Source organism: Panthera pardus, unplaced genomic scaffold (assembly GCF_024362965.1).
Source record: "Panthera pardus isolate Hobbes unplaced genomic scaffold, ASM2436296v1 HiC_scaffold_17, whole genome shotgun sequence".
Taxonomy (NCBI): Eukaryota; Metazoa; Chordata; class Mammalia; order Carnivora; family Felidae; genus Panthera; species Panthera pardus.
Genome location: NW_026526732.1, coordinates 62,134,223 through 62,160,306, shown reverse-complemented (window position 1 = coordinate 62,160,306; position 26,084 = coordinate 62,134,223). Strand labels below are relative to the sequence as shown.

At 43.2% G+C, this 26,084-nt stretch overlaps 1 protein-coding gene and 1 long non-coding RNA gene across 10 annotated transcripts in view; both read right to left on the bottom strand.

Annotated features, from left to right (window-relative positions):
* LOC128777670 (uncharacterized) overlaps positions 1-26,084 on the bottom strand; it is a 79,284-nt gene that overhangs the window by 26,617 nt on the left and 26,583 nt on the right. The gene's annotated exons all lie outside the window — the stretch shown is intronic.
* Positions 1-26,084, bottom strand: part of FAXC (failed axon connections homolog, metaxin like GST domain containing) — a 79,081-nt gene that overhangs the window by 26,617 nt on the left and 26,380 nt on the right. For all 9 annotated transcript variants that reach the window (XR_008422943.1, XR_008422944.1, XR_008422945.1 and 6 more), the window contains one exon: positions 22,542-22,765. Coding sequence is in view for 5 of the 9 variants with exons in the window: in XM_053904634.1 (XP_053760609.1) it covers positions 22,542-22,765 (224 nt within the window). In the remaining 4 variants the exon portion in view is untranslated. The remainder of the gene's footprint in view (positions 1-22,541; positions 22,766-26,084) is intronic.

Genomic DNA, 26,084 nt, shown 5'->3' with positions numbered 1-26,084 from the left:
CTTAACTGACTGAGCCACCTAGGCGCCCCTAGAACTGCTATTTTAACCCCAGTAGTCACAACAAGTCCTGCCTGTGGACAGAACCAGTCCAACATCTATCCCAGTGTAGAAATCCCTTCTCCCACTTTCCCACCACCTATTTCCCAACCCAATCCTGCTGGGGACTTCTCCATCACTTCTCGGGCAGGACAGACTATTCTATGGTTAGACAGTTCCAAACACTGGACAAAAATATGACTCCTTACAACTTCCATCATTCATCCCAGCTCTTTCCTTTGGAATCACAACAGAAATTATGGCCATATTTACTCTACCCATTCCTAGGAAAATAAATCTCCACTAACATATTTCCAAGTAAAAGCTGACCACCTGCACATATATCACTATGGAATAGTGGGTAGTAAGTTTACTTCAGGGCATTGGAAATAGCTACAGAAATGAACCTCTGACTCATGCCTGTTCCCTCCCTTACTAATTTTGCTCCCGTTTTCCACTGGTCATGACCAACTCTGTTTCTGCCATTTAGCTTAAGACAAAGAGCTCTGCGGGGCACCTGCGTGGCTCAGTCAGTTAAGCGGCTGACTTTGACTCAGGTCATGATCTTGCCATTCCCGAGTTCGAGCCCCATGTCAGGCTCTGTGCTGACAGCCTGGAGCCTGTTTCAGATTCTGTGTCTCCCTCTCTCTCTGCCCCTCCCCTGCTTGCACTCTGTCTTTCTCTCTCTTAAAAATAAACATTAAAAAGTTAAAGAGAGAAAGGGCTTTGCTAGAAAATATAAGTTCAAGAGAGAAGTTAAAGTCAAAAAAATTTCAAGCATGCATTTTTCTATTAGTCTAAGAAATAAAGAGAAATTGTGAATTTCCTTCTACTTGAGCACTGATATGACTTATAAGCAGATAATTCCAGTGAAGTCAATGTGGACACCACCAATATTTCTATTTGTCCTTCTCTCACCTTTAATTAGGAATTTGAGGAAAATTGAGAAATAAAAATTACTGAATACTTTCCCCAAGGATAGCACATGTCACAGAATCTTGCCAGCCAACTTTCCAGAAGACACATTAAGCTCTTTTTCCACATATGAATCGCCAACAGAACAAAGCTACAAGGAAAAATAAAATCTACTTTCTGTTCTCTCTTACACTCCTGACCAGACCCTCTTTGTTGGGCTACTTCCTTTAAAGAGCTCTTGTCCATATTCCCAGCAACTCTAAAATCGCTGTGTATGAGACGCTTTCCATTGCAGGGGAGAAAGGAGTTGCTATCTTATATGTGAAGTTATTAATCGAGGAGAACACCAGAGGAAGCACCTAAATTTAATGCCTCCTCAGATTTAATTCTAGAAAGCAACTAGCTAGCCCTGCAATTTTCTGTAAGATTCTCTGAAAGAACACCCAAAAAGAATTTTTCTTAGCTTGTATGAATCATCTTGACCGAGTCCCCACTGACCAAAACCAATCATCTCGCCTCTCCCTCCCCATCACCTCTTTGATGATGTCCCGGCTCTTCAGATTCTCTATGGATGAGACCAGGAAGTATATTCCATCCCCACTATAAGGAACGAGTTGCATTTGTTCTTCTATACTTCAGTCCTCATAATGTGTCCTCATAATGTGTTCATAATGTGTCTGACCTTATGAACGTCACACACCCAAAGCCTCCATGGGCATATAACTGTAACTTTAGAAAACTTGGAGAAAGGATTTGCACCAAGTGGAAAAACTTCACACATGGGAAATCTAGATTAGGAAAGTACTCCTCAGAATGAGGCAAATGCCTGCTAAAACTCACATATTATTATAATTTAATATCATTAAACAGTAGCTCCTGGAAATCACAAGGAACTACAACTAACCTCTCAAATGATGACGTAATGTTACTGACTCACTGATGATTGGCCTTATTCATCTCTCTAGTTCTTCTTTTTTTTTTTTTTTTTTTTTTAATTTTAGAGATGCGGAGACAGAGAGCGAGAGGGAGAGACAGGCAGAGGGAGGGAGGGAGGGAGAGAGAGAAAGAGAGAGAAAGAGAGAGAGAGAGAGAGAGAGAGAGAGAGAGAGAATGCTAAGTAGGCTCCATGCTCAGCACGGAGCCCAAGGTGGGGCTCAATCCCACGACCCTGGGATTATGACCTTAGCTGAAATCAAAAATTGGATACTCAACCAACTAAGCCACCCACGTACCCCTATTCATCTCTCTTCTTAAAGTTGCTACAATACTGTTGCTTCTGAGTCTGACTACACATTGGACTGAAATCTGAAGGGTTTAAAAATCACATGGGTCTCCCCAATCTCACCTCACCTTCCCAAGTACACCTTCTTTTTTTTTTCTTTTTTAAGTTTGTTTATTTATTTTGAGAGAAAGAGAGAGAGAGAACACAATCAGAGAAGGGGCAGAGAAAGATAGAGAGAGAATCCCAAGCAGGCTCCGCACTGTCACCACAGAGCCCAATGCAGGGCTTGAACTCATAAACCATAAGATCATGACCTGAGCCAAAACTAAGAGTGAGACACTTAACCAACAGAGACACCCAGGCTCCCCCACCAAGTACACCTTCTGAGGGCAAAGAAGACATATCACTCAACTCAAACTACATCCCAGGAGAGGCTTTCCCCTTAATTTCATTTCTGTCTCGGCTGCCCTGTATTCGGGCAAAGGAACCAGCTGTTCCATCTCTGTATTCAATAAGGACTATCTGGTAGCCCCCACATTCTGGTTTGGTTAGTGAAACAACACATCAGACAGAACTCAATGTCACACTGAATTTAAGTTCACATCCTTTTATAAGGAACTTACCCTTTTAAGAAGACTGACTAGTAGTGGATTCCCATGGGAGGTTTTGTGTTTGGCCATCAAGGCCATGCAAGCAGTCTCCACAGCCCTCAAGGACTTTTATTCATTTTATAGATCTCAGGTTTCACCTTAGTCAGAACCCAGGATCCTCAACCATTTTCAAACATTGAAGCAAGCACCAAAAACTGGTAAAGATCTTTCACCAGCAGAACTGTTTAGGGCCTGCCCAGAGTGATGGATCTTACTCAGATTCACTCAATGGGCACAGGTCCCTTGGGGTAAAATCAAAGCTATCGATTTTATCTTTAAACATGGAAATCCTATATGTTCTCAAATGCTATGCCCATGACCATGCTAAATATCACATCAGAGTTCTGTGTGAAGCTTCTTCTTAAGTGCAGGACGGAATTCTTATCCTACTTTATAGGAGACCCTATTACTCCTGTACTGAATGCTTTTGTCCATGTATCCTGACCATTACACGGTTTAAAACGTGCCACATTACCCTCTCCCCAGTGCAGACTGCTTTCTCCAAGATCGCTGAATCCTGAGACAGAAACCTCCCACGTGCCAAGCTCTATTGCTTTGGAAAAGATACAGATTTCTTCAGAGCCAAGACAAAAATAACCCTTTAAGAATCAGAATGGGTAATCATAATAGTATCTTGAGAGACGGGAAGATAAGATTCTACTTCTGAAAGATGTAAAACCTTTCACTGAAAAACTTGAGGCAAATGAGATCTGATGCCTGCCACCCACCACAGCAGGATAAGCACTCTTCGGTCTGCTGACAGCCTGGCATCACTCTTCACAACTCAGCAGTCACTAAGTCTCCTGCCAGGATTAACAGGACAGGAGCCATGCAGGTGTATTTCTTATTGCTGAATAACAAAGCACCCAAAACTCAGCAGCTTAAAACAATAAACATTTATTGCCTCAGTTTCTGTGGGTCCAGAATCCAGGCAGCCTTAGCCGGGTACCTCAGGCTCAGGGTTTCTCACAGGCTATAATGAAGAAGTTGGCCAGGGTTGCAGTTAACTCAAGACTTGACTCAGGGAGGCTGTTTCCAAACTCATTCACAGGCCTCGGGTACTTGCTGGCTCTTGGCCAGAGACATGCCTTCCCTGCCACATGGACGTCTCCATAGAGCAGCTCACAACAGTGCTGACTTCCGTCAAAGCAAGCAAGTGACAGCAAGAGCAAGAGAGAGGAGATGCCCAAAATGGAAGCCACAGTCTTTTTATAACCTCACCTTGGAAAGGATATCCCATCGCTTCTGCCATATTCTATTTGTTGGAAGCAAATCAATAAATCTAGCTTACACTCAAGGGGAGGGGATTATACAAAAGGATGAACACCAGGAGGCAGGAATCACTGGGGGCCATCTTGGAGGCTGCCTACTACAGGAGGAATCTATCAGGGCTGCATTCAAAAGCATTTGGAAGTTTAATGTCATGATACCTGTAGTTTACTCTAAAATACTAGCGCGCGCGCACACACACACACACACACACACAAATAGCGAAAGCAAATATAGCAAAATGTTAACAATCATTAAATCAAGATGATGATTATAAAGCTATTCATTGGACTACTATTCTACTTTTCTGTGTCTGGAAAGTTTCCTAATTAAAAAAACCAAAACCACCTGATCTTGTTCAGTAATAATGGATCAAGGAGGAAAATTGTATCAACTAGACTAAATCTTATAACATTATAACATTTGGCAGAAAACCTCAATGTTTAAATAGACTATACTAAACCACCCTCATCTAACAGGTTACTGAACTGAACTACTTGGGGTTTATTTGGTACCCAGATGCTCTGACAGTCTCATCAGAATGGTTCCTTGTGACTCTGTCTAGATTGTGAAATCAATGAAGAAAGAAATCACACTAGATGATAAGCACTACTTGAGTGTTAACACAGTACCCCCAGTACCCAGCCCCATGCCCCACACCTAGTAGGTACTCAGTAAACATATCAAATCTTTTAGACCAAAGTTATCCCTCCCATACGTGATGGCATAGAACTCTTGGATCTAGAACTCTGGGGCACAACCAAAGGCTTGTATAGGTGCTTGAGCTAATAGTTCATGAAGAACTATTTGGCCCTGTCCTAGACAGCTACAGCTCACTGTTCCATGGAGGCAAGATGGCCTTCTAACCAGGTAACACAATGAGTCAGGACCTTAAGTTCTCATGAGAGAACATCAAAGCCTGGACCACCTGGTTTCTAATGTAAGGAGAACTGTCTTAAACCAATAACATGGAAGAGCTCTACCTCTGGTAGTCACCAAAAGAATTAAACATAAAAGAGCTGACTCAGGGCTAGTTAAAACTTTCCCTCAACTTCTGCCCCCAAAACTATCTTATATTAAACGGTGGGTCTATGAGGTGCCTGTGCTATGGCTATAGGGTAAGTTATCAAAACCTTTAGGCTCTCTAACCTCCAAGTCTATAATAACTTATATCAGAAAAAAAATATATAGGAACTACATTAAAATAGGTCTCCAGAAATATGCCTTTGGAACAGCAATTCAATGCTAGACCTTGAGCTTTCACTAAGGAAAACTTTTATAAATGTTTACATTCAAAAACACTATCTAGGGGTGCCTGGGTGGCTCAGTCGGTTGAGCATCCAACTTCGGCCCAGGTCATGACCCCACGCTTTGTGGGTTCAAGTCCCGTGTCGGGCTCTGTGCTGACAGCTTGGAGACTGGAGCCTGCTTCGATTCTGTGTTTCCTTCTCTCTCTGCCCCTCCCCCACTCTGTCTCTCTGTCTCCCAAAAATAAGTAAACATTAAAAAAAAAAATTAAAAAAACAAAACAAAACACTGTCTATAAGGTCCACCTGACTGGTTCAGTCCATAGAGCATGTGACTCTGGATCTCAGATCTTATTTATTTTGAGAGAAAGAGAGCAGGGGAGAGGAAGAGAGAGAAGGAGACAGAAAGAATCCCAAGCAGGCTCTACACTGTCAGCACTGTGAACTCACAAACTGTGAGATCGTAACCTGAGCCAAAACCAAGAGTCAGAAGCTTAACCAACTGAGCCACCCAGGTACCCCTCAAGTTTCCCTTCTTACCTTGGTGGCCAAAAAAACTTAAATTGTGCCCAATTCCAGGAATACACTCATTCCAAGAACATGATTTTTTCACTCAGTTTCTGAAAGTTTTGTATTATGGTTCCATATGTTATATTCCCCTCCCTTACATGTGGATTGCCTCAAATTCCTTTTGGAAGTTAGTATTCATTCAGCACACAGTTACTGAGTGCCTACTATTTTCCAGACCTTCTGTTAGGTACGAGGGTTAGAGGGAAGCCAGTCAGTCAATTCCTTCAAAATAATAAATAATGTTCTCAGGCAAGGTTTGGGGAAAGTTGGGGTGGGGGGATGGGAGGCACAGAAAGAGGCCAGACAAGTACAATATAGTACTCCATGATGGAAGCCATTACAAAATGAAACAGGAGAGAAGAGCAACATACAATGTAGGCAGCCCCATGGGGCTGGAGGAGGTTGAGAACATCAAGAAAGTTTCCAAATAGAAATAAAACTTACACACCTGTGGAATTAAGGCAAGGGAGACCGCCTATGTGAAGACATGAAACTGTCCAACAGCACAGTGTGCTTCAGGAATCCAAGGGTAATTTGCTGTGGTAGAAAGCAATGTGCATGAGAGGGAGAAGTAGGAAATGAGGATTGAGATGTGAGCAGAATTCAAGTTGTAAAGAAAAGGAGTTTGGATGTTAGTCTAAAAGACTGAGAGCCTACAGTTCAGGTTTACATCTTAGATTAAACAGCTAGATTAAACACGCTAAGAGCCTACATCTTAAACACGCTAAGAGCCTACATCTTAAACACACTAAAAGCCTACATCTTAGATTAACCACGCTAGCAGAATTAAAAAGCAGACCTGGAGATTGGGACATCAGCTAAGAAGCTGTGGCAAAATCTAAGCAAGAGACATTGGGTGCCCCTCCTATAGCGATGGGGCAGAAAGGAGGTAGGAGATGAAGGCATTTGGTGAGCACCCTGGTGATGAGGTAGGTGTATCCATTCCTTCAGTGAGCAAGCACTGATAGAGCCCTCAGCTCTAGAGACCAACTCCTGGGTCCAAGCCTGACCCCACCCCACCGCTTATTAGCTATGTGCTCTTAGGTCAGTTAGTAAACCACTCTGTACCTCAGTTTCCTCACTTACAAACCAGGCATAATACTACTGGTAATAATAACAATGTACCTACCCTCATATACCTTTGGTGAGGATGAATGAGAATAGTTCCTGTCTCATTTAATTCTCACCAAAATCGTATGAGAATAGGTATTGTTATTATATCACTGTGAGGATACACACACACACACGTATACATACACCTATATGTACGTGTCATATATTTATAGTAGATATTTCATATCACATATGATAAGTATAATGTTAAAGATTATTATATAATCAGAGTATAATATGCATTATGTATGTTACTATGAAAGTAGGGATTACCATATGAGGGTATTATATATTGTATTACTATTTGCTTACGCACACTGGCAATGCTCCACAAATATCAGCTCTTGTCAATATTATTTTGGTTATATGCAAGACAGCTCTGGAGGCTTGGGATACAGGGATTAACAGAACAGACAAGGTCACTGGTCTTGTGGAGTTTACATCACATGGAGTGACGATAAACAAGCCAATCAATAAGTGATAAGTGCCACGCAGAGAATAAAAGTAAGGTGACATGACAGCGGGTGGCTGACAGCTACACTAAACAGTTCTGGGAGTCAGGGAAGGCCTCTCTGTGGAGGTGATATTTACCCAGAGAGATGAATGTCCAGGAGGATCTAGCAATGCAAAGATCTTGAGGGCGAGAATTTTAGGCACAAGGAACAGCTAAGACAAATGCCCTAGATGGAAAACAAGCTTGGTGGGTTTACGAAGCAGAGAGAAGACCAGTGCAGCTGGCATATAATGGACAAGTAGGATTAAGAAGTGAGACTGGAGGGGCGCCTGGGTGGCTCAGTCAGTTAAGCGGCCGACTTCGGCTCAGGTCATGATCTCGCAGTCTGTGTGTTCGAGCCCCGCGTCGGGCTCTGTGCTGACCGCTCAGAGCCTGGAGCCTGTTTCAGATTCTGTGTCTCCCTCTCTCTGACCCTCCCCTGTTCATGCTCTGTCTCTCCCTGTCTCAAAAATAAAAATAAAATGTTAAAAAAAAAATTAAAAAAAAAAAAAAAAAGGAAGTGAGACTGGAAAGCAGGCAGGGCTCTGGCAATATAGGGATTTGAAAGCCAGGTAGAAGATAACGGAAAAGGAGAAATCTAGAATGACTTTTTAGCATCTGACCTGAATAACTGAATGTATGCTGATCCCATTCGCAGAGAAGTCACAGGTTTGGTGGGAGGGTAAGGAGTTCTTTGGGGATGTGCTGAACTTGAGGTGGCTGTGGGACACCTACGTGAAGATAACAGCTGGACTCAGGAGATGACCAGAATGTGGGGAAGGGAATCTGAGGAACCACTGTAGGGGCCAATGGCAGGCTGTCCCCAAAATGTGCCACTTTGGCATATTATTTTACATAAAAGTTACTTAAGAGAAGCCTGTGCAAGGACACTCAGACCATCCTCCACCCCCTGAAAGCAGGAAATAAATCTCCCATGTGAAAGGTGTCCTCCCTGTACCAGGAGACAAGAGACAATCTTACCACCAGAAACCAGAAATTTAGAGCCGAGAAGGCCGTATAAACAACCTGTGTTACCTTTACTAATTTATTACTGCAGCCCAAATACTGTTTAGAATTCCTTACTAACTGAAGCTCCCAAAGTTTTCTTTTTTCTATCAATTCCTCATAGATCCATTGTCTCTTTGTCCAAAAAATATACAATCTGCCTGCCTTGGTCATTTCTTTAGGTCTCAATCGCATTATGGGGCCTCTGCATGTGTGTAATAAAACTGTTTTTTTTTTTCCTCCTGTTAATCTATCTCAAGTAAATTTAATTTTTAGTCCAGCTGGAAGACCTTAAAAGATAGAAAAGAATTTTTCATTCCCTTCACCATCAGTATTTAAGGAACTTGCAAAGGAAAAGTAGGAAAGAAAGGTCAGACAGATCCAGTAAGTAAGATAAAGGCTAAAAAGTGTTCTGCAAAGACTTCTGGCTTCTCCCAGACCACTTGGGTTCAAATCTAAGCTCCGCCATTTACTAACTGAGTGTCCCTGGGCAGGGGACTTCTTTGTGCCTAAATTTCTTCATGGGAAGGATCACTGTGAGCACTAATGAGTTCATGCAAAGTAAGTGCCCGCATTGGGTTGGTAGGTTATAGCCAATTAGGACACGGCCTAAAACAGCAAGATACTAATGCCTCCTCAGGGGATGCCCAGAAATCTGTGACTTGAAAATGGAGGATGAAGCCTCCAGAGAAAGAGAAAGCCTGAATCCTTTGTTCTTCAACACTTCCAAGAAACCTCATTTCCATTAGCCTTACAGCAGGAGACACTCCTCAGAGTCTCTCCTTCAGGTAGACATTTCCTACTTCCAAATGAAGCCTGAAATAAGGCTTTTATGCAGATCTGGTGAACAGGCAGGTTGCCATTTATCCTTCCAAGAGCACCTGAGGGCAGGGTAGGGCGGGGGGCTAGGAGTCTGGATACAGTGGTGCAAAGAGTGAATGGGAGGTGAGTATGACAATCGCTGCTTTTCAGATAAGCTTTGTGAAGGGAAGTCAAGGGATCGGACAGAAGGGAGAGACTTCTATGTAAGTAGGAGCAGCCTGTAAAGAAATACAGGGTGAAGAGAGGAAAGAGAGAATTTGAACTCAGACTCCTAAAGAGGGAAGGATGGGAGGGGGCGGGACTCCTCAGAATGACGAGGCTGAAGCTGACCAGGCTGACTGGGGCACTGCAGGATGGGAAAGGCGGAGGAGAGCTGGGCGAGGGGATGAGAACAGCGTCCGTCATGGATCTCGGGCTAGGCTGAGTGACAGTGAAGTGAATAGGGGAAGGGGGGGCTAACAAAATGACAGGGGTGGGGGGGAGAAGGTGAAGGAGAAAGGAGCCTGAGGTTGAGAGACAGTCAGCGATCAAGTGTGGAAGTGAGGTGGCTACTCAGGGTGCACCGGCAGGCTCTGAGGCCCTGGTCAGAAGTCAACAGCACCAGGTGCCCTCTGAGTCCGGAGCTGGCCCAGGGGAGAAGGCAGGCAGCTCTGTGGAAGAAGCAGAGGTCGCTGCAGGGTTCGGGGTGGAGGCTGGGAGGTGTTGGACAAAGGCCCACACAAGCGCTGTGGATGCCTACGGTGGGGTCAGGACTGAAACCTTGGTCAGGATAACCTTGGGTCTGGCTGTCCATCTGCATAAATCTTTAAGATTCCAAGTGAGATTGAGAAAATACTTGCCTCAAACATCACTGAGCATAGATCTGTGAGATATAAATAGATCAGTTACATTTTAAAGGAAACCTCAAGTTCGATAGAAAAATGGACAAAGGATTGGAACAGCGAATTCACGTAAGAAACAAGAAAATTAAAAAGGAAAAAAAGGTTCTTGGAGGTGATTAAAGAATCAGAGCACAAAGTAACCTTAAGCTAACAGTCTATAATGAATAAAGTGGTCAGCTTTTTTTTTTTTTTTTTTTTTTTAGTCATCAGACCTGTTACCCATAAGCCTTCAGTGAAACTGAAGAGAAACCTCTATCTTTTATTGGTTACTTTGCAAATCTGTGCTTGTCTTTTGGAAAACACCATGGCAATGCCTAGGAACAGACCTAATGATGTTCATAACCTTTCACCCAGTAATTTCACTCCTCTGAGTCTACTACTCCAAAGTAAAGTATATTTAATTTTAGCATTTGCTTTAAAAAATGAACAGAATACAAAGATATGTGTACATCACATAGATTTCCTAAGAATTTGCATGTGGAAGATAGAGGAAGATAGAAAATTGTTACTGAGTTACGTAACAGAATGATGGTATCTAAAATTTTTTCCATTGTTTTAAATGTTGTTTAGTCTTTTTTTTTAAGTTTATTTATTTTTGAGAGAGAGAGAGAGAGAGAGATAATATGTATGAGCAGGGGAGGGGGGGAGAGAGAGAGAGAGAGAGAGAGAGAGAGAGAGAGAGAGAGAGAGAGAATCCCAAGCAGACCCCACTCTGTCAGCACAGAACCTGATGCAGGGACTGATCTCAGGGACTGATCTCAGGATCGATCAGTCATGACCTGAGCCAAAATCAAGAGTCAAATGCTCAGCCCACTGAGCCACCCAGGCAACCCTACTGATTAGTCTTTTTAATGCAAACTGAAAATTTTAAATAAAAATGATGTATTACCATATATCAGGTCATCATTTATCTATAATTCCTCCCCGGGTTAGGCAGTCTACCCAGTGAATTTTATCCAGGCAACTCACCCCACCAGAACACAAATGCAGAGGGGCTTCCATATCTGGCAACAGGAAAGGATGTGTACTGGCAAAGACTTTAAAAGTGTATTATCTACACGGTGCTATCTTGTGAATTTTTCATTCTTTTATTCTAATCATTCAGGAATTGGAATCCTGAAATTTTAAACATAAAGTCAAAGACACACTTTTCTCAGAGGAAGAAATAGCTAGAACGCCCCCAGGGTAAAGTAGAGACCAGATCACTTCTGTCAGAATTATACCAACCAATCTGTGTTGCTAAATAAGCCGCAAAGATTTCTAAAAACTCTGTACCCATTAGCATTTGATTTTATTCTGCTAAAAGTCATTTTTTGTTGTTGTTGTTTTCATGAATAGCCAATATATTTGGACCCACTGAGTTAGCAACAATGAAAATGCAAAAGAAACAAGCCACAGTCTGGGCCCCAACTGCCTAGTTCCCATGAGGGCGCAAACACCTTGAGCAGGGCCTGGCCCCGCCAGCCCCTGGCTATTTAAGGATACCCCAGCCCCCTGGCCATGCATTCCTCCCTCCTCCCTCTGGAAGTCCAAACTTCCTGAAAACAAGCGTTGATGCCCATTAGTGGCCTGCAAGCAATTTAGAGTTACTGAAGAATATGTATAGACCTGTCAGAGTAAATCACTTCCACTTCAGGAGGTGAGTACAGGACTCCGGCAGGAACTTGCAAAAAAGCTTAGGCACTCCCTGAAACCCAATCAATAGAGGTAAAAACAGAATTTATGATTTCCAACTCAAAATATTACTATCCCTGCATGTGATTTTAACAAACCACCAATGCAAACATACGGAAGTTGTACTAGAGCCAAAGAAAAGCGTTACTGTTATCTGAGCAGCCTGAGACCTACTCCTTTGCCTCTCTGACCCTCACTGGGCTTTCTCATCTGTAAAATAACTAGCTCCCAGGGGTGTGGTAAGATACAACATCTTGAAGATGCTGTTAAAAATTTTAAATGTATCTATGGGGCACCTGGGAGGCTGAGTCAGTTAAGCATCCAACTCTCGACTTTGGCTCAGGTCATGATCTCAGTTTGTAGGTTCGAGCCCACCTCCAGGATCTGCGCTGACAGAGCAGAGCCTGCTTGGGATTCTCTCTCTCTGCCCCTACCCCACTCTCACACAAGTGCACGTGCACACACTCTCAAAAATAAATAAACATTTAAAAATATTTTTAATGTATCTGTCTAAAATTTATCCACACAAAAAAAATCAGCCTACTAGATTTTCGACATGGAAAGAAGGAAAGACTGTGCGAAGCACCATACGCACACCCTACTGAATGAAGAAGGCTCGGTTTGTTCTGAATTTCCTCCCTTTTGATAGCTGCCCAAAGCAAGGCCCAGGCCCCTCTTGGGGACTCTACCTACCCAGTCCCTCCTCCCAGCACCCAGGTCGGCCTTTCTAACCTCCCTGGCTGCCCAAGATTAGATTACAGACACATTTTAGTCACTTGCTGAGTTTAAAAAACACCTTTCCCCAGACCCCCTCCCAGAGATCTGAATTATTTGGCCTGTGCAGCTGTGTTTTATAAGGTCCTGACGTGATTCTAATGCATAATCAGTGCTGAGAACCACTATTATGCTGAGTAGGCGACAGTAATTTGGAAAGGGTTTGGAAACTGCATTAGGAAACACTAATGCTTTGAGGTTCCAAAACATTCCCTTTAGTGTCTATTATTTTCTTCTTTTATCTGCGTGTTTCATTTTTCTAGCTAGATTGACAGACATAATTACTTCTTTTTCTTTTTAAAGCTTTTATTTAACTTTATTTATTTCAGGAGACAGAGCACGCAAGGGAGGGGTAGAGGGAGAGGGAGAGAATCCCTCTTAGCATGGAGCCCAGTGTGGGCCTCAAACCTACAAACAGTGAGATCATGACCTGAGCCAAAAAACAAGAGTCGGACTAACCAATTGAGCCACCCAGGCACCCCAGGCATAATTACTTCTATGTCTTTATTCCTCTGGCCTCAACATATGCTACATGTGTTCGTGTGTGATACATAACCTAATGCTTCTCATCTTTTTCTCATACCTGGTCCAGAAGGCTTCTCCAACCCATCACCTTCACTGGGAGGTATCATGTGTGGCTGCTGTGTCCCAGGTGGCTCTCAGCCTAGGCCTAAATGCCTAATGTGAATGGAGTGTTGTTTGCATAATATAATTAAACAGGGTAGGAAGAGCAGCTATTAAAATAGCCTATTCCCAAGCTCACTTAAAAACAAAATTTCCCTGTTCATAAACCTTTGAGTAAAAATAACTTCCAAAGAAGTGGAGGTTTATTGAAAACCAACCACTGTTTATAAAGTAGATTTAATAGCAAGACATATAAACACAGATCATTTAAGGGACCAGACCTTCAGAAGGCAGGAGAGACAGCCAACCAAAAATCACACACAGTCCAAGAGATCAACCAAAACTTGAGTGATCTCTATTTTGGCCTCTGCCTTGTTTTGTAGCTTGGAAAGTCACCTCTGTTCTCCTCTCTAGAGAACCAATATAAAATCATGAAACCATCAGAACCAGAAGGAGCCCCCTCCCCCCCCCCCCAGAGACCATCTCTAGTTAGAGATCTCACCGCCTATAAAAAGACTCCTCAGCTATCCTGACGGTGGTCAGCAAGCTCACCTTGGAATAATTCCAAAGAACAGCCACTCTTACCACATCACAAGACAAGCCCTTCCAATTCAGGACAGGTCGTTTTAAAGAGCCGCCTCACCCTGACTTGTAATCTGTGGTCGTTCCCCCATGTACACACTCCACCTTCTCCTCTGTACTCCTCCCCTCTCCCCAAACATGTCCATCATCTGCTGCAACACCTAAGTCACTACCCATTTCCAATATTTGAAAAAAGCTGCTATATGACCCATACATCTTGGCTTCTGCAGACCATCCTTCACCAGGATCCTCAAATTCCTTGCATGAAATTATTTTGAGACTAACCACCTTCCTAACCACCCTTCTCTGGATACACCCTAGTTTGACCAAGTTCCTTTAAAAGATGGATCCCAGGGGCACCTGGGTGGTTCAGTCGGTGAAGCGTCAGACTCTTGATTTCGGCTCAGGTCATGATCTCACAGTTCGTGTGAGCTGGAGCCCTGCCCGGGCACCCTGCAGACAAGACCTGCTTGGGATTCGGAAAAAAAAAAAAAAAAAAAAAAAAAAGATGGATCCCAGAACTTAACATTGAAACTCTCTGTTCAACGAACACTTGTTGAATGCCTAGTGGGTGCCAGGCACTCAGGCCCTAGAAACAGAAATAAAAACACCAGTGGAGCTGAGGAGACAGTCAAACCAAATCATTAAAACATTAAAAGAAGGTGCAGGGAGTGCTCTGAGGAAGAAAGCACCAAGTGCCTGGAAGCAAGGAACAGATGTGCCCGACACACTGAGAGAAAGACCCAGAAAGGTTTCCTTAAGGAAACAACTTTTAAGCTGAAACACTGGGTGGCATTTAAAAGGCTAGGTTTTTATTGGCTTCTTTGACAGTGCATCATACCTGCGGCATACTGAGAATGAAATCCACAAAAATCCTGAAGTCTCTTTTTCACACGTTTCTCTCCACCCTATACTTGTGGAATTCAATTTGGTGACCTAAGTACAGAATTTGACATTTATCCCTATTAGACTTCCCGTTAAGGTTCAAAGCTTTGATTCCTGGGGTTTTTTTTTATTATTATTTAATAAATAAATGTGTGAAATGGTATGACTTTTGAAACTGTGGGACTCAACTCCAGAAAGTAGGTACTAGTTTTTATTTCTATCAGAATATGTCGCACCTCCTTCCCACCCCCGCCAACATGCCACATTAAAAAACAAAACAAAACAGGGGCGCCTGGGTGGCTCAGTCGGTTAAGCGTCTGACTTCAGCTCACTTCATGATCTCACAGTTCCTGAGTTTGAGCCCCACGTCAGGCTCTGTGCTAACAGCTTGAAGCCTGGAGCCTGCTTCGGATTCTTGGTCTCCCTCTCTCTCTGCCCCTCCCCTGCTCATACTCTGTCTCTCGAAAATAAACAAACATTAAAAAAAACTAACAGAAAAAATAAAAACTTTGCCAATTTGATTGACAGGGCGGTGCCTCATTTGTTAACTTACATTTTTCTGATTACCAGAGGTTGAATGCTCCTCATGTATTCATTAGTATTGTTTTTACAAATTCTCTTATGTCTTCTATCTACCCAGTTTTCTCCTTCAAATATTCACTTTTCTTACTGATTTGTACAAGTTCTTCAAATAGTAACATTAATTCCTTGTCACATGTTGCAAACATTTTTCCAGGTTTTCATTTCAATTTTAACTTTGTTTATTGACATCCAAGAGGTTTTATTTTGCTCAAGAAACCTAGCGATTCAACTTTTCTTTTGTTACTTTTCCCTTTGGTACCATATTTAGAAACACTTTCCCAAGTTCAAGATTATATTAAAGTTTCCCATATTTTATCCTGACGCCTTGATGGTTTCATTTTTTGCATTTAAATGCTTAATCTCTTTGGAATTTATTCAGGTGCATGAAAGAAAGGCAGGGGTATCGTGCTTATTTTGTTCCACATGGTTAGCCAGCTGTCCCAACACCATTTACTGAATTAATTTGTGTTTTTTTACCGATTCAAAAGGGCGTCTTTATCATATGCTTTGTCTCCACTTGTGTCCACCTCACACGCATCTGAGACTCAGCATACCCACACCTGAAATTCATGACCTTCCCCTTTTCTCCAGCGTTCTCCAACTCTGAATGGTTATTTGTTCACGAAGTTTTCACGTCAAGAACATGGTTACTCCTTACCCCTGCCCTCTCCATCACCATCTCTCTCCCCGCCCACACACATATCAAGTCCCCAAATTGTAATCAACCCTGTCTCTCGAATATAGCTCTAATCCATCATTTTATGTCCAACTCTACACCATAGCTGTAATCCACAATGCCATCTTATTTTTCCTGGACCTCAAACGCCTCCTCACTGGGCCCCCAAATAAATCCACTCTTGGTTCCTCTGGCACATTAAATATAAATAAGGTCAAGCCACCTCCCTACTTTCAACTTGTGTTAGAACACAACCCAAGATTATGTAAGTGATATGAAGACCATGTGATCTAGCTCCTTCCTACCTCTACCTCATGCCACGCTTTGGTTCTCACACAGATTCTAACACACCAGCCATCTTTTCACTCCTTGAAGGCTCCCAGCTGCTCTTCGTGTCAGAGCCTTCACATGTGAAGTCCCTTCTGTATTCCATGCTAGCCTCCCATCCCACCCCGTTCCTGCTCCTCACACACATGCCTAACTCTGGCTTATCTTTCAGAGTCCAGCTGAAGTATCACCTCCTCAAAGAATCCTTGAGGAGGGGCACCCTGGTGGCTCAGTTAAGCATCCAGCTTTGGCTCAGGTCATTATCTTGGGGTTTGTGGGTTCGAGTCCCACATCAGGTCCTGTGCTGACAGTGCAGAGCCTGTTTGGGATTCTCTCTCTCTGTTCCTCCTCTGCTCATGCTCTCGCTCTCCCTCTCAAAATAAATTTTTTAAAACTTACAAAAAAAAAAAAAAAAGAAATATAAAAGAGGCAGAAGGCGGGGTTTTGATGAGTTTTATGTCATTTTTATAACATCAAGTGCAATACCAGGCACATAGAATCGTACGGTAGAGAAAAAAGTACTTGCAATATATTAGGTGAGGAAAAGACAGGTTGGAAAATTATGTGCATGTATGTGTGTGTTTTCAAAAATACATATACGTGACTCAAAATTACACACATATATACTGGAAAGACATGCACCAAAATGACAACTGTGGTTAGCAGTAAGTAATAAGATTACAGTGACAAAGTTTCCTTCTCAGTGTTCTTCTGAACCTTCCCAACTTTCTATAATTACTACTAAATTTAAAACTCAGAGGAAATGTTTTTTTAGACTTGTTTCCCCAAAAACAGTGCTCTTTTTTTTAATATATGAAATTTATTATCAAATTGGTTTCCATACAACATCCAGTGCTCATCCCAAAAGATGCCCTCTTCAATGCCTATCACCTACCCTTCCCTCCCTCCCACCCCCCCATCAACCCTCAGTTTGTTCTCAGTTTTTAAGAGTCTCCTATGCTTTGGCTCTCTCCCACTCTAACCTCATTTTTTTTTCCTTCCCCCCCCCCCCCCCACCGCCATAGGCTTCTGTTAAGTTTATCAGGATCCACATAAGAGTGAAAACATATGGTATCTGTCTTTCTCCAAAACCGGTGCTCTTAATGGAGTTGTGTTACGTACAAAATCTGTGGCAGTGATAATGATAATAGCTAATACTTATTTAGCATTTTTATGTGCCAAACGCTATAGAAACTACATTACATAAATGCTTATTGAGTCCTCGTACTCTATGATGAAGGCATTGTCCTGACCCCCCTTCTGCAGATGAAAAAGTTCAAGTTGTTCATGGGAAGTCACACAGCTGCTAAGTGTGTAGAGTCCAAGATGCAAACCCCGGGGATCTGACTCCAGAAATCCTTCTCTCATAAACTACTTCCCAAAAACCTAACCTTTCTGCTCTTGATTTGTACATCTTCCATGCTTTGTTAATTCTCACCCTTTGGGGAGGGGATAGAAATAGACAATATATGCACTTCTTGCATAAGATGAAAATCAGGCATCCACTACATATGGTATCTCTGCTTCAAACACACCCACCTTCCCAAAGGGGACATGGGAACAAGCAGAACCGAATGGAGATTAGCACTGACCACTAGGCAATCCTCCCCCCATTACTGGCTCTCACAGCACCACAAGCCTCTCTTTCCAGCCCTCATCACAGTTGCGTTTTACATTTGCTTGTTACTTGACTGCTTACTATGTGCCAGCTGCAATTCTGAGCACTTTACATGTGCTTCTTTTCACCATTATGGCCCCCATTTTATACATAAGGAAACTAAGGCCTAGAGAAGTTAAGAAACTGGCCCAAGGTCACAAAGCTAAGAGGCGATGGAGGTAAGGTTTGACCTCTGGCTCTAGAGGCATTGCTCTCAAATGAATGAATGAAGGAATGTTCTCCATTTTCTAAAAAACCCTCTATCTCTTATTAGGATGGCTTAATTTTATTTCTGTAGGTCCTGAATATTTCTCATATATCATATTTCTAGTATTTTCATTTTTTATTATTGTAAATGGAAATTTTAAATATTTTCGAATTGGTTATTTGAGATATCAAGATGTTTATATGCTTATTACTTTGTAAACTTTTTATCATTTTATTTTATTTCATCATGGTAAGTGTACTCTTTAATCCCTATTCCCTATTTCCCCCATACCCCCACCCACTTCCCCTCTGGTAACCATCAGTTTGTTCTCTGTAATTAAGAGTACGTTTCTTGGTCTGTCTCTCTCTCTTTCTATTTCTTTTGCTCGTTTGTTTTGTTTCTTAAATTCCACATGAGTGAGATCATATGGTATTCATCTTTTTCTGACTTATTTCACTTAACACAATACTCTCTAGCTCTATGTTGTTGCAAATGGCAAGATTTCATTCTTTTTGTGGCTGAATAATGTTCCATTATATTATGGAACCTTTTTATCCATTCATCCACTGATGGACACTTGGGCTGCTTCCATAGTTTAGTTTTTATAAATAATGCTGCAATAAACATAGGGGTGCATGTATCCCTTTGAGTTAGTGCTTTTGCATATTTTGGATAAATACGCAGCAGTGCAGTTCCTAGATCACAGGCTAGTTCTATTTTTAATTTTTTTGAGGAACCTCCATACCGATTTCCACTATGGCTACACCAATTTGCATTCCCACCTACAGTGCAAGAGTTCCCCTTTCTCCACATCCTCACCAATGCTTATTGTTTCCTGTGTTGCTAATTTTAGCCATTCTGACAGGTGTGAGGTGACATCTCATTGTAGTTTTCATTTGTATTTCCCTGAGGATGAGTGATGTGGAGCATCTTTTCATGTGTCTGTTAGCCATCTGTATACCTGTAACTTTGTAAACTTGTCGAACTCTTTCCATTAACTGTAATTTTAATTGATTCTCCATTATTTTAGCTATATAATCTCTTCATTTCTAGAAATAAAAATTCTGTCTCCTCCTTCCCAACATGAAGACATTATCTTTTCTCAACTAATTTTTATTGTTTAAATTTAATTTTTTATTTTTATTTGAATTTAATCAATTTTTCAAACTACATCCGTAGATATGTACTGCCTATATTTTAGTCTCTCTCTACCACCTACCCCCTCAGGCCCAAGCCATTCACTATGACACCAACAGAGCCACTTTTCTAAATCACAAATATGGCTCTTTCTCTCTTATACTCGGAAGTCTGTACCACCTCCATGTTTTCTGTATGATAAAGTCTCTCAGCATCATTATTACTTTTTATAAGGTGACCCCAAACTACTTTTTAATCTTCATTTAGACCATGATTCCAAAATCCCCCTCATTCATGATCCCTTTTCTCATGATTTCCCCAAATGGTCCTTCCTTATTTTCTTCCTTGGGACAACCATTTACTTTCTGGGGCCAACATGACTGCCACCTCTACTCTGGCTTCCCAAGCTTCCCTGTCATTTCATCCCTGCTCTTGCCATGTCTTCAGAGCACCACACATAGACCTCTGTCATGGGACTTGTCACAGCCCAACTTGAACATGGGTACTTATTTAGAGCAGAGGTCAGCAAATTTTCATGGAGCATCAGATGGTAAATATTTTAGGCCTTCTGGGCCATATTTGATCTCTGTTGCATTTTTCCCCCCCTCACATTTTAATAGTAAAAACGAGTCTTAGCTCAGAGATGATTAAATAAATAAATAGACAGGCCACCAGCTATGGGCCATAATTTGCTTATTTCTAGTTATAAGTTCATCTCTCCTAGTTATAAGTTCATCTCTCCCACTGAACAGGTATCAGCTATCTGAGAGAGGGGACAATCTCTTACTCATTTTTGTATTCCCCAGCTCCTGCCACATAGAAGGCGTTCAATCCTTGAAGTCAATTGAACTGAAACATCAATAATTAATTTCTCCTGATGAGTCAAATACATCCCTGGACAATTTCCCCAAATCTTGAACTACCTTAACAAAAGTCATTATGCATTTTCAGTCTCTTAGGCATCTTAAAAGTCAGCTATATCCCCAGGGGAGGGGGGAGGTAATGCTTTTTGCCTTGTTTAGTAAGAAAAACTCTGATGTTCAGCCAAAGAGCCTCTCCCTCCCCAAAGGCAGCAAAAGTGCTTCTCCTATAGAGACTAGGCTGCTCCCGGGGCCCCCACACAGAATAGAACTCCAGCAAACTCCTTCTTGTCAAGTAACTGAATCAATTTCTCATTTCAGGAAATCATCTAGACTTGATGCTGTCTGGAGTACTTGCCAGGTACCCACCCTAGCCATCAACAATAGATCTACCTCCCATCTCACCATAATTGGGGAAGAAGGATTTTGCTAACTCATTAAGTGCCAGAGAAACATGGTTAGTTACCATTACTCTTTTTATTTTATTTTATTTTTGAAAGAGAGAGAAAGAGACAGAGCCTGAGCGGGGGAGGGGCAGAGACAGGGGGAGACACAGAATCCAAAGCAGGCTCCAGGCTCTGAGCTGTCAGCACAGAGTCCAACGCGGGGCTCGAACCCATGAACTGTGAGATCATGACCTAAGCCAAAGTCGGACACTTAACCGACTGAGTCACCCAGGTGCCCCTGGTTATCATTATTCTTATTGCTATCACCCTGCTCCCCTGGTTCTCCCAACCAGACAAAGTTCTCCAGAAACTGATGATCACCACCTCCCTGGTTAAGAAACCAACACTGTTAAGTTTTTCTTGAAGAGCAGCACTTTATTGGCATAATCTCTGTCTTAACTTTGAGAACTCAATGCCTGGCTTGCTGGGGCTCCCACAGCATGAGCTAGAAAGGAAGCTGAGAACAGGGAGAGCCATACTAAGGAGAAAATGGCCCACTGCATGTCTGCTCTGTGAGGCTGAGAGTCCAGTACTGTTTCCACGGGAACAAGGCAAACTTGAGGCTAATCGCTTCATACCTACAGCAGGCAAGCCCCTCTGGGCCCAGAAAAGCAAAGAACCAGAAGATACAGGCAGCGTCAGTCTTCAACCCAGGCAGTGCTTTTGAACGTCTGTGTAGAGCAGGAGCCAACAGCAACCCCCCCCCACAAGACAAAGGTGGCAGAGAGCTGGCCATGCTGTTGGGATCCTCCCCCTGCAGGCCAGGGTTCAAAGGAGGACTCCCGGTCTTATGAGCATCTGGAGTGCAGAGCAGGAAAGGAGCCAGAGTGAAGACACCCTGTAGGGGGCAGGTTATACCCAGCAAAGGCCCCAGTTCCTGGAGCACCAGATGGGTTTCAACAAAACAAGCCCCAAACCCCACTTCCTAGAGAAGATGAGGAACCCAATGTGCTGTAGAATGGAGGGGGCCAAAAGACAGTTAATAAAAACCCATGTCCCCCAGGCAAAATAAGCAGTCGCATAAGACTAGGTCCCATGACTACTCACACAGAGGGCTTGGCTCCCTATATGCACTAGTTGTCTCCAGGAGAAACCATCATTTCACACACAGGAGCGTCTGAATTCAAATGACGTGTTTACTAGCTGACATAGTTAAGACTCAAGCTCTGCCCAGTACAGAATCGCATCGGCCCAGCCACCTCCAGTGTCCAGCGAGGTGACAAAGGACACATAACTCCACTCTCGGTAGCCTCAGCTGCCCAGACCTACGCCGCTCCAGGCTTCTCTCTGAGGGGCTTCCCCAGCACAGTTCGACCCACTGTGCGCAGTGAACGCAAACTCAGGAGAGTTACGACGTGCTGGTAAGAGGAGGCCTAAGATTACAAACGCGAAACGTGAAAAAGGACTCGGGGCACGTGCACGAACCTGCGCCGCCGGCCTTTCTAGTAGCTTGAGGTCCCCCGAATGCACAGTTGACGCTTCAAGCACGCGTGCTTACAAGCAGCCCTTTCACCCTAGCCTGTGTACACGTGAACGAGCTTCCTTGCCCAGAACCGCCCTCCGCTCACAACACGCGCCGAGACGCCAGGGGCGTTTCCGGCCAGGCAGCCGTGCCGCGCCACGTGCTACGTTCTCTGCTCGCAGGTCCCCCCGCACGAGACTGTCTCGCCCTAGCGACTGGGAAGAGAGACGCTCGCTCCTGGAAATGAGGCGATCTGGTTAAATGGCGAGGGGGGTGGGGGGTGGGGGGGACTGCAGCCTCCAGGTGGAAGCAAAGAAACCAACCAACCAAAATAAAACTTTAAATCAGTACGCTAACAGTGCGTTACTAATCATGCAAAAAGCAAGGATAGAAAACATAGAATATAGAAGGTGTGGTACGTTACCCAAGAGCCCTGCCAAGGACCGCATGTCCTTCTCCATCAGCATGTAAATCTCCTCCTCCGAGAAGCGGCCAATGCCGTGGCCGTGCATCTCGCGCTTCACAATTCCTTTCGTTATGTGGCACACGACCCACCTCAGCAGGTTACTGAAGGGACCGCCACCACTAAGAGAGAGCATCTTCCGGGTCTCATTGAGATTGTCCACCCACTGGCAATAAGCTAACGTCCTGGAATTGTGTGGAAACAGGTTACTACCGGGCATTAGATACATGTCAGCTCCACAGAGTCCATTTCCAGGGAGTGCGTCAGAAGTTCGCACGCTCCGGAGGAAATGAGTCAGCGCAGCTTTTACAAAGAGCAGCGTGCATGGCAGATATTACCACAGTTTCTGGTCAGGGCCTAGACCTCGGGTCTGGAAGAGAAACTAAAACAAATCCAGGTAACGATGCCATGCTACAATGCCACCAAACCTCTCTTGGCACCCGCCCTCAGATCCACGCCCCTCACCCCCCCCCCCCCCCCAACACCTCCCAAGGCACGCTTCTGCTTCCTCTGAGGCAACCCCTCAGAAAATACTAGAAACCCACTACAACAGGCTTTTAGGTGCGTACCTACGGGGACCCCAGGAAGGAGGCACAGTGACTGCGGTGCTGGCTTCACTCTCTTTCTTGATCTAAGTAATGGATATGCAGGTATATGCTCTGTGGTAATTAATTAAGCTGCACTTTTGTAATTTGGTGCAATTTGGGAGTGCATTTTATATTCTACAGAGTCCAAGAGTTTTTTAAAAAGGAAAACTTTTGCCTTTTTGACAGAGGATTAGGGAGTAGGTAGACCTGTCCATGTTTATTATAAACTATATAAATTATAAATATTACGTATAGGATTTGCTCTCCAGAAAGTCAACTCTGCTTCAGTTTGTTTCTCCAGGGCTCTTAAAGCGAACACAAACACCAAAGGAACTTAGTTGAGTTGTTTTTCCCATCTGGGTGATGCTCGTGGCCAAACGCTCCCGTCCAGGAGTTCCCATGTTCTGTGCACAGACAGCTAAGCAGCTACCCGCTGTCGGTGCGGTGTGCTGGCTGCAATACTCGGGCCGACACTGATTTTGTTCTTGGAACTTGTGCAATTGCAGGACTGTTTCTACGGCTAATAAAGCTGGTAGATAGAAATTAAAACGGTTTCCTGCTGAAGGCTGAGAAAAGTATAGCTGTGAGAGTAGAGACATAAGATACTTTAGTTTTTCCCCATAATGAGCAATAAAAGATATACTGGTAGTCATCTCTACTCCTAGTGTTAGTTGACAGAGCAATGATGGCCACTTTGGAAAAATATGTTTGCAGAGAGAACACAAGGAATCGTAATAAATTATAGCTACTTTTCTACCTCGCCTTTTTAAAAGAAAAACAGAGTCCCTTAAATGTTGATCATTTTATATAATTCTATTCTTTCCCATCTTCTTTTCTCTACAAAAGGAAGAAACAGAAGATTTCTGTAAAAAAATTTTAAGCATTCCTGATTTTTACTGGAAAAGTCCTACAGCCAATTTCAACATACCCTTTGTACTGTAACCATAACTCTTCTTTAGTACCTTTTTAAAAGTGCTTAGAAATCTTGTTAGAAAGCTTTGGGTACTTCTTTTTGTAAATTTCTCAAAATAAAGTATTGAGTCAGGGAATGGATTTTGCTGAAAACAGGAAAAAGTACATTGCAATGGTAAGTAACGAATATGTACAGTCAGAGCAGTCAATGGATCCTTTGACATAAAAGAATCTCACATTTACTCTAGTAAACTCTTTATAAAACATGAAAACTAAATGCTTTCCTATTTGTTTTTCTTTTTACACCTGCAGTTATTAAGGTATACATTCTCACATTCCATTAGAATAACTCAGCACTTTGATTCTAATTGTACTAGATTGAAATGCAATAAAAGGGCTATGGCATCCTTGATTATTTTGCAAGTCCGTGATCTGAGAATAAAACTAAATTATCCCAATAAGTGTGACCAGGTAATAGCATCCAGGAAGCATCTAAAGAGTAAAAATGAGGAATATGGTGGCTCTACACTGACAGGTTGATCTGGAAAAAAAAAAAAAAGTACCTTCTTTGTAGACAAATTACACAGGTTTTATGATAAGCATAATTGGTCCTGAAGGATGAACAGAAGCTCACCAGGCAGAGCAGAGGGAGAGGGAGAGAAGGAGTGTGTGTGAAGAGCACTGGCCAGGGGATACAGGAGGCCTGGGGAAGCCTGTAAGAGTAGAGGCTGGAAGGGTGGGCCAGGACCAGATACGGACAGGCCTGAGACAAAGGGTGCTGAACTTTATTTTGGAAGCAAAGTTTATCCACCGAAAATTTTAAGCAGATAAGAAACGTAATCGATGTGTCGATGGAAGTGGAGAAACCACCGGTAGGAAGGCTGCTTAGAAGACTATGGCAAGACCCAAGAACTAGACCAATGGCAGGGGTGGTGGGCGGGTGTGGGGGGTGTACAGGGAATGCAGAGGAGAAACCCCGAGATATGAGAAAAAGAGACTGTTGACCAATGGATTAGGTAAAAGGAGAGATTAGGTATTTTCTTTCAGGCTGATGGTTTGAGAGGATGATAATGCCATTAACCTTTATAGGCGGGCACACATCAGGTACAGATTTAGGTGATGAAAGATGCATTAAGCTGTTGCATTTGAAGGTCCCATGGAACCCCCAAGTGAGAATATCCAGAGGTTGAGAACTCAGGAGACAGGTTTGGATTCAAGATAGAGAATTTGTGGGTGAGGGCATATCAATGAGAGTTCTAAAGCCGTCAGAGGAAAAGGGGTCACCTAAGGAAGTTTCTAGGGTAAGGAGTGGTAATAGGGCATCCACAGTTCAAGGACCAAGATAGAAGGTGAAAACGCCAGACTGGAAAAATGCCAGCTTGGTGAGAAGTAGAGACACTGCTTTCTTGGAGATGGAGAGAAGGGAAGTGTCGCAAGACGTGAGGGGCTGCAGAGAGGTTCAGAGTTCCTGCCTAGTGACTTCACTTTCCTCCATAGAGCAGGAAATGGGGGCATGGGCACAGGATGAGGATGCAGCGATGGAGAGAGAGCTTTGGATGACTACTGGGTTCGAGTAGCAGATGGGGTTGGAAGAGGCAGCTGTTCTAGGTCACACAGCTAAGCTGGTAGGAAACCCTACCAATGCAATGGTGTAAGGTTCTCTTCCTGCCTTAGCGTGTTGAATGCAGGGCACAGTAAAAGGAACAATGGGTTGATCTGGAAGTCTATAGCTAGAGGTAACCCGAGAAACTGTCTGGTCTTCCTCTGTTCTCTTTCCCACCCTGCTCTTGGTTTCTTTCCTCATTCACTCCCTGTGCCCAATACTGTAGGCCAGTGTCAGGGAAGAGAAGCAGAGGGCCAGGCAGGCTCTATAAGGGTCAACCCCTGTGAAGTGGGTACAAACTTTGAATACCGAAGAAAATGGGTAACTCACGGATTCCTGAATCAATCATTGCAGGCAACAGACCTCATTTACACATGCTTCCATGTCATTACAACCAAGAAT